The sequence below is a fragment of the Lepisosteus platostomus genome, chromosome 17, assembly GCF_059453375.1.
Source record: "Lepisosteus platostomus isolate fLepPlt1 chromosome 17, fLepPlt1.hap1, whole genome shotgun sequence".
In the NCBI taxonomy this organism is placed as follows: domain Eukaryota; kingdom Metazoa; phylum Chordata; class Actinopteri; order Semionotiformes; family Lepisosteidae; genus Lepisosteus; species Lepisosteus platostomus.
In genome coordinates, this window is record NC_142627.1 from 8,262,571 (window position 1) to 8,274,625 (window position 12,055).

At 41.5% G+C, this 12,055-nt stretch overlaps 1 protein-coding gene across 1 annotated transcript in view; it reads right to left on the bottom strand.

Moving 5' to 3' along the window:
* The window catches only part of LOC148646059 (tau-tubulin kinase 1-like), a 54,244-nt gene that overhangs the window by 17,886 nt on the left and 24,303 nt on the right, over nucleotides 1–12,055 (bottom strand). The window contains exons 7-13 of the mRNA XM_088609683.1: nucleotides 8,910–8,975; nucleotides 8,303–8,395; nucleotides 7,866–7,991; nucleotides 7,248–7,402; nucleotides 4,553–4,751; nucleotides 3,332–3,507; nucleotides 2,455–3,019 (exon numbers count right to left, since the gene is read on the bottom strand). Coding sequence (XP_088465809.1) covers nucleotides 2,455–3,019; nucleotides 3,332–3,507; nucleotides 4,553–4,751; nucleotides 7,248–7,402; nucleotides 7,866–7,991; nucleotides 8,303–8,395; nucleotides 8,910–8,975 — 1,380 coding nt within the window. The remainder of the gene's footprint in view (nucleotides 1–2,454; nucleotides 3,020–3,331; nucleotides 3,508–4,552; nucleotides 4,752–7,247; nucleotides 7,403–7,865; nucleotides 7,992–8,302; nucleotides 8,396–8,909; nucleotides 8,976–12,055) is intronic.

Below are 12,055 nucleotides of genomic sequence, written 5' to 3' on the forward strand. Positions count from 1 at the left end.
CAGGAGAAACATGAAAGGGCCCAATCTTCTTCACTTGTTCTGAAATTGCACCATGACTTGATGGCAGATAAAGAGAACAGACTGTCCCTGATTGGATATGAATTTCCCAAGAAACACAACTACTGCCAATCTATCCACACCAGGCAGGTGAAAGTCCTGCTTCTTAGCCGGAAAACCCCCATGACGTCCTCGAAAAACATCAGTGTTGTGCTTTTCATAGGACAGTTCACAGGATTTCATTCTATATCTCCCTACGCTGCTTAAAGAACTGAGCCTTTGTAGCCTGAACAGAATAGTGGCTACAGAGAGTACAAGCGATACAAGTAGACAAATCCTCAAACGCTCTGACAAAGTCAACCCTGTGGATTTTTCCAGAAGGAATGGTCAAACAAGAACCAGCGGGCACAAGGGAAAACTACATGGAAATGCTTTTAAAATCTGAGAATAGGAGGCACTTTTTATTCAAAGGATTGTGGGAGTTTGGAGCTAGCTCACCCAGCCATGCTGTTTATGCCAATGCCCTTCCTGGATCCCAGGATCTTATCCAGCTGCTTCCTTCAAGAAACAGTTGGATGAGATCCGAGGATCAATAAGCTACTAATTACCAAACGGGCTGAATGGGCTCCTCTCGTTTGCGGCCTTTCTTATGTCGTTCTGCACACTGCTGACAAAATATTCTAGCCAGCACAGTTTTGAGCAGGCCAGTCTCAGAAACAATATTGGCTCTGTATACTGATTACCTTAAATGTGCTCGATATTTCTATTTCTGCTTTCATTATTGTGCCCTTCCCTGAATGACTTAAGACAGCACTACTCTACACAATTCTGGAAATGGAGATCTGTCTGGGGCCTGCTTGACTGCGAGGGCCAGTTTTTAACCTTCAGCTTCTGCGTTCAGCTCAAGTGACTCCTTAGCCTACGCATAGTCACTTTTAAACACTACAAAATGTCTTTAATGTGATTCAATGGATGTGGAATGCAACGTACTATCTTTAAGAATATCCCTGTAAAATAACCCTTAAATGTACTGTGATGTGTGACACTGCTTTGAATTAATCCAATATTCTGTTATTGTAGCGCTGAAAACCTACCTTAAGGCTTTTCACTTACCAGACACACCACATATTTACCTATTACCTCATGTTACTGTAACTGAAATGGGAAATGTATGAGTGAACCATTTCTATGACCTCAGGTCCTTAAGTACTGCACATACAGCACAAACCTAAAATTGTTTGTGCCAGTGATATTCGCTCCTGGTCCTGGAGGGTCTCAGACTAACAAGTTTTCTAGGTAACATATAATCCTCAATAAGACCTGAAAAAAGTGGTAATACAGACCAATTAAGGGAACAGTAATAAAGTCAAATAGAGTCCAGGTTTTAATGAAAACCAGAAAGAATCAGGAGTGAATATCAGTGTTTTACACATAAGCTTGGTCATAGCTAGACGGTAGCTCATCCCAATTTTTGTGAAAAGGCGTGCTGAAACAGACTGCTGACACTTCGTTTAAAGCTTTATAGTGAGATGTTTTATGAAAAGGCTGTTTATCATCTTGTTACCACCAGAGGTGCCAAATCAAGCATGTTGCAAAGTATCTAAAAAGACAGCAGCATTGATTTTCTATTTTTAGCATTTCCAGCTCCTACTGGACTAAAAACAGCAGCATACCACATCCTAAGCCACGCACGCAACATTTTCCTGACCTCTGCATAACAAGGACTTTTATGCATATCAGGAGAAACAGCAAAATATTTGAAGCAGCTTCTGCAATGTTAACAATAACACAAAAATTTACGTGAGCAACAAAACAGAAAGGTCTCAAGTGGGGAAACATACACAACAAACTACATCCATGCATCTGTCCCTCCATTATAAGAAAGCTGCCTGCTCCTGCTAAGGAGTGTGGCCACCTGGAGCCTATCCTGGAAGCACAGGGCACATGGTGGGATTGCACCCTGGCCTGGACTCCAGCCTACTGCAGGGAAACACACACAGGCACACAGGGACAATTTAGAGACACCAGTTAACCAGCACATCTGTGGAAGGTAGGAGGAAACCGGGTACGTCTGGAGAAAAGCCAGGAAGTCACATCTGTGCTCCAGTCCCGAATCCCCACGCCAAAACCCAAGAGCTGTGAGACGGCAGAGCTCACCATGCCACACGGTGGCACAACAGCTACCTCGCGGAATGAGAGTGAAAGTGTAATAAAACGGGAAAAACACAAACTGATGATACTGCGGCTTAAGCTGTGTTTAGCGCCTTACAGAAAGCCTGCGGGCAGAAAAAAAATAGCTGGACGCGGATGCACGCTGTGTCCAGGGATTTTTGCTCTGTAGTTTTCTTTTCCTGTTTTCCAGCAAAAATGGCAAAGACAAGGAAAAGAAAAAGGCCTGGGGATGTGATATGCACCATTTAAGTCTGAGAGCCCCCCGGCTCTTAATAAGGCTCTTACCGGTCTGTGCGGTCCAGACGGCTCCGACTCCCTCCGCTTGGGCCGAGCCGAAGGCATCGAGTGGCACGGCGACTGGGCGGGGCTGGCGCTGGGCATCTCCTGCCGGCTTTCCGACGCCGAATGGCCCCGGCCTCCGCTCCTCCGCGACACGTCCTCCTCGGCCACGGTGAGCATGCCCCGGGACCTCCCTTCCTGCGTCTTTGGTCTCACCACGGCCTCGGTGCCCCCGTGGCCCCTCCTGCGCTCCTCGCTGTCCTCGATGGGCCGGAGCTCCTCCGCCTCCTCGTCCGTCGTGCCCGAGGTGCTGGGCTCGGCCCCCAGGTGGAAGTCCTTCAGCTCCGTCTCCTTGTCGATGATGACCCACTCCTTGCTGTCGAAGTCCTCCTCCTCCGCCAGGGGGACCGATTTGAAGGCGTTGCTGAGGGCCTCGTGCTCCACGGAGGCCGACACCTCGATCCGGCCGCTGACCTGCCTGTCCCCCTGCCCCGTGTCCACAGACAGCATCTGAGCTGGCTGGGAGGAGTACACCTGCCTGGATGGGGAGCCGAGGATATCCATTCGAGACCTGGAGGAGAAACGAGGAGAAATCAGGAAGGCGAAGGGAGGAATGAAAGACATGGGAGAATTTTCCATCAGCACTTTCATGAAGAACCGACAAAAGAACCTGGAAAAGGAAGGATCTTTTGCCATCAAAATCTGAACAAGCAGCTCATCGGCAACTTAAAGCTAAGCATTGATTATACAGAACCGGCAACGTTTTAATTTTCCAAAAAACATGTTTTTCTGAGATGTTTGAATGTTGACCTCATTCTTCTTCATTGTAGAAAAGGACAAAGTGCACTGAAAAAGCATGTGAGAAATCTGTGAGAAAGATTACCTTCTGTCGCAGACGTCCGCCCTTCCTTCAGCGGCTGAGAGCCGGTCAGACTCGGGGCTGGTGACCCGCCGGTTTCGCAGAGAGCGCACCTGGACACTAGGAGATTCTGGGGGGCCTCTGACCGGGGAGACAGGACAGGCCCCTCGGCTGGCATCCTCCTCCAGGGGACACTGCGCCTGGGGTTAAAACACACAACTAGTGTGACTTGCGGTTTTCTTTCTATCAACCAAGGACATCATTAAAAAACAAGACCTTAAACACTGTCTAACCATTATCGCAGTGGGGGGGGGGGATCTTCTGTGTCTGCTGGTTTTTGTTCCAACCGGGCCCTTAATTACCAGTGCTAACTGGTGCCTGCAATTGTTGAGCTTGCTGGTTTAGACTTTTTTTCTGCCGAGTCGTTGGTTTCAAAAGCAACAACATACAGTACAACAAGTTATATCTGACAACTTCAGAACACAGAACTTTATACAGTCTCCACTCGACTAATTAAAATTAAATGTACTCATTTATTTTTTCTGGTTAGATTGCATTTGTTCTCTTATGTCTGACTAAAGAACTCTTAATGGGTGACCGGTTGATTATGAACAGACGCAAGTGGATATGAAATCAGGCATCTCTCACAGCAAGGAGTCAGTTTTTCCTTCTCTTTGAGTCCAATGGGTTAGTTACATGTCAACTCTCACACCTGAATGAGGGTAGCCCTGCAACTCATGAATTAGCACGGGGTACCAATTAGCTTCTAAAAATCTCATTCAGATTTTTAAGATCTGAAAGAAAAAGTGAAAAATGTCTCAAACAGAAAATTGAAATAAATTAGCCTGACATTTTAACACAGCTGAAGCAAAACCAGGCAAAACAGGGGTACCCAAAGATTGAGAAACACTGCATTGCCCCTTAATTCCTGCTCTCCTGAGAAACTCTGATGAGATGCCGCAGTTCTGGTACGATCCTTACCTTTTTTAACACATACGCACGTACAGTACAGCAAGCCCTCATCCCAGGCTTTCACAGGAATAAAGCCTGAGTATCAAGTAATGCCGACCTATTCTGTGAGAACCGACTTCACCTACTCCATTACTATACCGTCACTTAATAACAACAGTTTAAAATCCAGCATGCGACAACTCCTTTAACTAAAAGGTAAAAAAAAAACAGGAAATGCACGCTGGTGAAACAGCTGATAAACCTCCTTTTGAAAGGAGGACTTGGCCAGGTTACCTTGCTGATGCTGATCCTGAGTTTGTTGCGGTTGAAGTCTGTGTCTTCCCATACTTCCTCGTTTGGCGGTTGGACATCTCCCTGTCGCACGGGGATCACCGGAGGAGCATTCTCTTGGTCACTGAAGTGCTCGTCTTGGAGGACATCATCCGTATTCTCCCTCTGCAAGTCCCCGGGCACCGGAGTCACATTGACAATCCTGAAAGTAGACGGACCTCGTGCATTGGTTTGGGATTCACATAAGCTCCTGGCTGAACAGATAGTCTTCAGCTCTGGTCCTGGAGATCCCCAGTGCAGCAGTGATCATGGGGAAACACAAAATCATCAATTTCAAGGGGCCTAGAACAATCTGACTGTGATCAATTAAACAGGTGATTCTTTAATTGAAGGAATTAGAGATTATTTTAGGCAGAAACCAGTATAATCTTCAGCCCTAAAAGACCAGAGATCCTTCATGCTTAATTGACCAATACTGTAATTGGGTGATTTATAAGACTAACCTACTGCATAGTCCTATAAGACCTGGGTTAGAGACTTAGCATTGTCAAAAAGCCTCTTCAGTACTCTGTGGTTTTGAACTTCCGCACCCCGTGGTGTCTTTTATAGGTTGGATTCTGTTTATTGCATATTTAAGTGCAAATACTGACATTAAGTTATAACTTAGTGTAACAAGATGCCAGGATGTTCCCCCCTGAGGTGAACACTGCTACGGTAGATTAAGGCCTTATGAGTTGCTGCTCTTATACTTTCTGTGTACCTGCTTTGTCTCTCTCCGAAAAGGGCAATAAAAGGCGACTGAGAGAGAGAAACAAACCCGAAGACATGCTGAAACCGAAGCGAGTCAATTCTCTCTTCTAATTTGTCATGTTCGTTTATTATTCTCTCTTGTGAGTCTTCGTCGGCGATTTGGTGTTCCTGTTAGTTTACTTGTCTTCCACAGGGGCTATCTTCCCCGACCAAATTACTTCCTCTCGCAAATAAAGGTTGTGCTCTGAATAGTAACGATGTTTTGTGTCGGTTAATTCCCATGTATGGCTGTATAATTAAATTAAACCATCACTGCAGGAGGATTTTTCTCACGACTCTTCTTTGAGACTTTATACTAAATGCTCCCAGCGTCCTCATTGAGTTATACTTTACCTAAAGGGCTAATAGCACATTAATGTATTTTGAAATGGACAATTCTGACACTCATGCCCAGATATCCTCAGAGGTCTGCCACAAGCACGGCTCATGTGTTCATGTGAACTATTCTCTTTCTGACATATTTTTATTCATAAATCTCCCTGAACAACAAAAAAAGAAAGCACATTTGGCAGTTTAATGTTATTTTATTAACAGTATTACTTGTGAAATAAAAGAAGGTCTAGACAGGGAAGATTATTATTAGGAGTGGTTTGCATATAAATTGCACTTTTAAAAGGCTTGACATTTAGCTAGTTGGTGAAAAGTTTAATTTTGTATTCTGTTCATTATATAAAAGCTTTCATCTGATAATTCAGAAAACAAATTAGGAATGCACTGTTGTTTTTTAATCACCCCAAAAGGACATTTCTCCTTGCGTACTATTAAAGCTGTTTTTTTTTCTTTCATAATGAATGTTTAATATACTGTATGGCAGAGCAAAATAACCCAATCAGTCCTTCCCGACACACTGGCAGAAGGAAGAAACGGAATCTGAAATGATGATATTTTCAATTCTGCCAACATCACAGTATGATAACGACAAAGAACACAAATCTTTCTATAAAACTACACAGTTACGTCAGCAGGCCAGAGTGAGGAAATACAAAGTAATAATGATTCTCTTGATACCTCAGGTAGTGTGTTGAACAATAAAAGATCTGCTTGAAAAGTGGAATAGTAAATCTATTTGTGATATAAAAAAATAAAATAGTTATACTGTATTTCTATAGAATGTCCTGGTTGGACCAAACAATGTAAGCATTGAATATCTTAAACATTATATATGAATACTTTCCCCCAGAGCTTAGCTACTGACATCACATTTTCAACTGCCTTGAACAACACCCTTAAACTTAAGGGATTTTTATGAAGAAAATGAACTTTAGGCATTTTGTTCAACTCACCACAGGACTGCTGAATATCCAAGATTTCTGAGGCACAGTCCATGTAGAAATATGCATATACTGTATACAGTAGGTGCATGCACATACACAACTGCTGCACTATTTTCTGTGAGACTTATGAGCCCCCACATCTTCGGCTCTGCACATACATTTTCAGCACGCCGAGCACACTGCCACTCGGATACTGGCAGCTCTGCTGAGCGCTGACATGCACAACATGATACTAATGAAACGGTGCTTCTCAGAGACAATTTCAGAAGAGTAGGAAAGGATAAGCTAAGGATGTGTAGTAGGCAAGGATACGCTGAAGCCCAGGATTTTAAGGCCATGTCAATTAGTGTAGCCTTTGCTAAACTCACATCCCAGGTGACATAAAATCTGCAAGCCCTGTCTCTCCCGCATTTCCTCACATCAAGCTTTAAGCTATTTTTCAATGGTCCTGTGCCTATTTAGGGAAATCAGAAGGCTAGCCAGAACGAAAACCTCAGAATGAGGGAGAATACACAGGAATCCTGTGTCTCTGGGAGAGGACGATAAAGGAACAAAAGGACAAGCGCAGAGCACATCCTGGGAGACCCAGATGAGCAAAGCTGTGCTGGTCTTACCCCACCATGGCTGCAGTCTGCCTTGTGTTGTGCTGTGGTGGGGTGGAGGTGCTGGTTGATAGCAAGGAGTCGGTGCCTCCTTTCTCCCAGTCGAACGGCTCGTTCTCCGTTATGACGCGCTCCTTCATGCAGTTCTCAAACACCGACATTAAGAGCTGCGGAGTGCAGAAAAGGAGGTTGGGAGAAAAGGTACCGTGTGCAATATCGGTCAAGGAAAAAGTGTTTATGCACGACATCTTTTTAAGTTACACTTTTTCAATTGTACGAAACATCAGACTTTAGCACAGACTTCTATAACAATAGCAGCACTTCAATTAAAAAATAATTCTAAGAAAAACAATCCTGAATGGTGATGATCATGTATCATTTCATTGTGAAGTTACCCATTTCACTGTCCAATCTCTCCCGAGCAGAGCAAGCTGTTTGTACAGGGAGTCTTTCAACAAACATATAGCATGTTATGGTGCTCTTTCTGTGTACGTTCACAACATTAACTTGCATAATTAACCGGATACCAGCTGCATGAGAACTCAAGATTCTTCAGACACTGTGAACTCTGGAACAAATGTTTAAACATTCATAATAAATAAAAAAATGACTGAGGTTAAGGACCTGTACCTGATAGTCTGGTTTGGTGTAATAATCAAGGCCTACTACATGGTCTAAGAAGATGGAGAACTCTGTAGGCATGTGTTTGAGAAGTATCTTGTGGTCATATCTCTCTTTGATCTGGCCCACTTGCTCCTGTTAAAATCATTAACAGAGAAACTCTGCGTAAGTAATATTCTAGACATAGTATCAAAAGCCGATCAGCGACACTTGCGTTACTCATTTTGATTGCAGGTCTTGTAAAAACAGGTTTTACAAATGTTTAATACAAACTTCTTTCATCACATAATTAGAACTATATTATTTCATGTTCACTGTGTTTATTAAAGACATTAATATTTAACCAACTTCTCTCCGTAAATGGAGCATGCACTATTATTTATGAGCAATGCATTAATTGTATTAGGCAGGTTTTGCAAATGGTACCTACTTCACGCTAAGCATACCTTATCCTTAATTTTGCGCCACGGCAGTTGACCAACTGCAAATTCAACCAACATGTACAATAAGGACCACAAGTCATCATGACGACCCATTTCCTAAACATTAACAAAGAGGACAATAAATATTAAGTTAATGAAAACATTTTGATTTGTGACCGTAAGAAGAAATGTGTGCATTACTTGCTGTAGCTGTTGTACTGGGATAAGCCAAGGCTGTACAATGAATCTTCTGTTCAACTTAAATTGCTTAGGAAAGGATTTAAAATGTGGCCATTTTGTATATCTTATGCAAAGTGATGAAGTGTATGAAATAGGGCCCTTGCTTTGTGGAGGAGGTGAGGAAGAGTACTGTGACTCTGAAGGAAACCTGAAGAGGTGGGAGAAAGGCTGTATTTAAAACTCTCTTAGTATTCCGAGTAGCTGTCTCACTATCAGAAAGAATTAAGTACTCCTCTCCTTAAAGTACAATACCACAAACAAAAGGACATTAAAGAAAAGAAGAACAGGCTGTTCCGTATTATGAATTTGTACAGATAGTTAACTAGGCACAAGTGCAAATTAAACGTCTTTGGTTGTCTCCTGATTGAAGAAATAAATAAAAGATACTTACTTTATTTTTATGTGCATTAACTGAAGCATAGCGAACTGTTCCCCGAAATCCTGCAACATTTCTAGGCTAAAAGGAGAAAAGAATACAATGTACACTTTTAAATAGTCAAACAAACATTATTATGTTTAACTACACATTAAGTCATACTTCAGAAGAATTTTTCTAACAGAGAGTAACTGGGACCTGTTTTGTTAACTAAACACTTACTGCAGGTGTCCTTACATGTCTGGATCAGTTGTCTGATGCTACTTTCAATGAAATGTTTAATATTTTGCTTCAATAACTGTGATGTGTTTATTTGCACTTATTACAAGTATGACAATGTTAACCTGTTTCTTTCTGTGTAAAGTAAATGAAATGAATTAAACTTAAAAAGAAACTTCCCAACTAAAACAAATCAAAACAAACATTAAGGTCTCGCCAGGGATCTCACCAGGGGCTAGTGTGCTGTTTGACATTTAAAATCTCCATAGATTACAGATTGGCATATATATCTGTTAAAGCACATTAAGCTTTAGGATAAAAATTAATTTATAACTCTGTTATAAGTGTTCACTTTCTGATCTCAACAAGTATTAAAATATTAGGTGATTCCAAATTTGACTATTAACACATTAAAACACTTCCTCACGTTAAAGATCCGTTATACTATGCCATCCCCTACTATACAGTTATTTTCAACAGGGGGTGTCTATTGCTAAATTTTCAAATTTGAAGATTGACACTTGACTTCAAATATTTGGTGGCAACGTAGTGTGAACAGACCAACCCTACACTCCCAAAAATATTTTGAATCGTGGAAATAACAAAAGCCGAAATCCAAGCACGCTCTGGCGATCAGAATTGGTGACTCGTGCCCAGAACTAGAACTGTTTTCAAGAAGAAACTGCTGGATGCTTTTTGAGCCACAGCAGCTCTGCACACGCAGGGGTGGCAGTGCGGTGAACTGGAGCTCCTGCGCACATTGCCCAGACAGACGCAGACAGGACTCTGAGGGGGGGCTGTAACACTCCTGCTGCCTGCACCCTATTCATCTGACAAAACTCACCCTTGCAAGGAAACATGGGCAAACATTTCTCGACGTATCCACGTAAAACTTTGGAGTCTAGATTCAGTGACATTACAGCATAAGCCACACCTGATTGCTCAGGTGTTTGGTGTGTCAGGTGTTGCTCCAGCTGTTTTCATACCAGTAGAAAGCGTTGAGGATTGTACTTGTTTCATCCATAACACTGTAGCAGCTTAAACTGCTGCTCACTGTACCAGCTGTCTGCACAAACCAGTTATTGAGGTATCAGCGTGCAGCAGATTGCTCTTAAGGATGCTTTTAAGTCTGCAGACTGTGCTCCCCCCTGCCCCCCACTGGATGAAATCCCTGATGAGAGCCCTGCCCAGCAGTACGAAAAGGAAAGCTCAGTGACATCACACTCACAATGTTACTCTGTGAAACAGTGACTGTGATGGGAGCAACAGGTCAAGCATGCGCTTCAAAATAAAAGGCCAAAAGGAACTGTAAAACACAAGAACAAAAGGAGAAACAAAATCACCACTGTGTGAGAAAACAGAATAACCGCAAAACAATAGAGAAAACCAAATCAGGAGGTGAAGATATTTTGATGAATATAGATATATAAATATAGAAGATAAGGCTGATGAACCATAAAATAATGCATTGCTGTTACTTAAAACATATGAAGTAATCTTTCTTTTCCCTTCTTTCACTTTCAGCTTGTTGCTCTGTCTCTGCTAACCTATTAGCCCTGCTGTTCGAGAAAGAAGACCTTTTGAACAAACATTCCGGATCTGGAAAAGGCAAAAGTAATTTAGCTCATAGGTGTGCACCCCTCTCGTTTCGTGTTGGATAGAATTTTTTCAGAAGCTACTTTTTCTGGAATATTTACATCCTACAGCAAATGTCTAACCAGAGACAACACCAGAGATGGACTCAGAACAATTACAGTACATCAGTGAATCCCAGAAGGATGTGATTAATTTAGTTATAAAACTGTTTTTATTCACATGAAACTGTGCAAAAGTATAAGGCTATAAAACCTTTATAATATGAACCTGTATATGTTCCAGCTGCATCGCCATACTAAACAACAAGAACAAGTCTCCAAGAAAGAAACACTAATAAACATTTAAATACTATTTCACAGTGAGATACTGAAGTTTCCCGTCTTTGGGAACAAACAAGAAATTGGAAACCAAACTTGGTCTTGAAATGTACTCTTCAAAGAAGAAAAATGATCACTCTTCAGAAAAGGAGCTTTTTATGTGGTACTGTATGCTGTGCCTTTTATTCTACTGTATTTTCAACTTTTTATTATTGTTGTTTATAATATAATTTGGGGTCTGTCCTTCAAATTCAAAATTAATTTCAAACAGAAAAATGAAAGTTATTCTGACTACAAAAGCTTTTCCCAGTTCCTTTGGCATTCGAACTCTTTTAAACTCTGAAGGCACGTGCATTGCAACCCTATTTCCACACTTTGAATTATTTTTTTTGCTATGAATAAATGATAGGTCTTCCAAATTCATGTTTGAATACAGTAAAATCATCAGAGATAAACAAGCCCTTTTTGTCCAAACACAATGATTTCAGTGCTGGTAAAGAGAAAGTAACTTCACAAGAGCGTCCTTCTAAAAGAGATACAGGTATTTATGTCATTAGGCATCTAAAACTAAAACACTAAAAACATTCAAACAGGACCACGTATTTTCTATCCAGTATCATTTAGGACAAAACATTTAACTGCAATGCAGTGACAATAATATGTTCTTCTCTAATCTTAAGGTAACTTAATGACTGAATGAGAAGAATTACCATTTAGTATGACTTCAAAAAATTAGGTGTTCTATCTAATTAGGAATATGGTAACGAGTTTTACAATGCAATATTTACAGCGTTTTGTTGTGTTACAGTGTTGTCACACTACATGCATTCTGTCCGATCTATTAATCTCTCTATTTAAGTAAACTGTGTGATCGTGTCGAAACAAAGCTGAATTCCAGCAACATTTAAACAGCTGGTACTCTTCAGGCAAATAATCACAACTCCTAGACAAAGGTCAGCCCTGCCTGATGCTAATTAAAATACCTCTACTGCTTGTTTTACACTCAAAAAGTGTTAGTGTACAGAATGA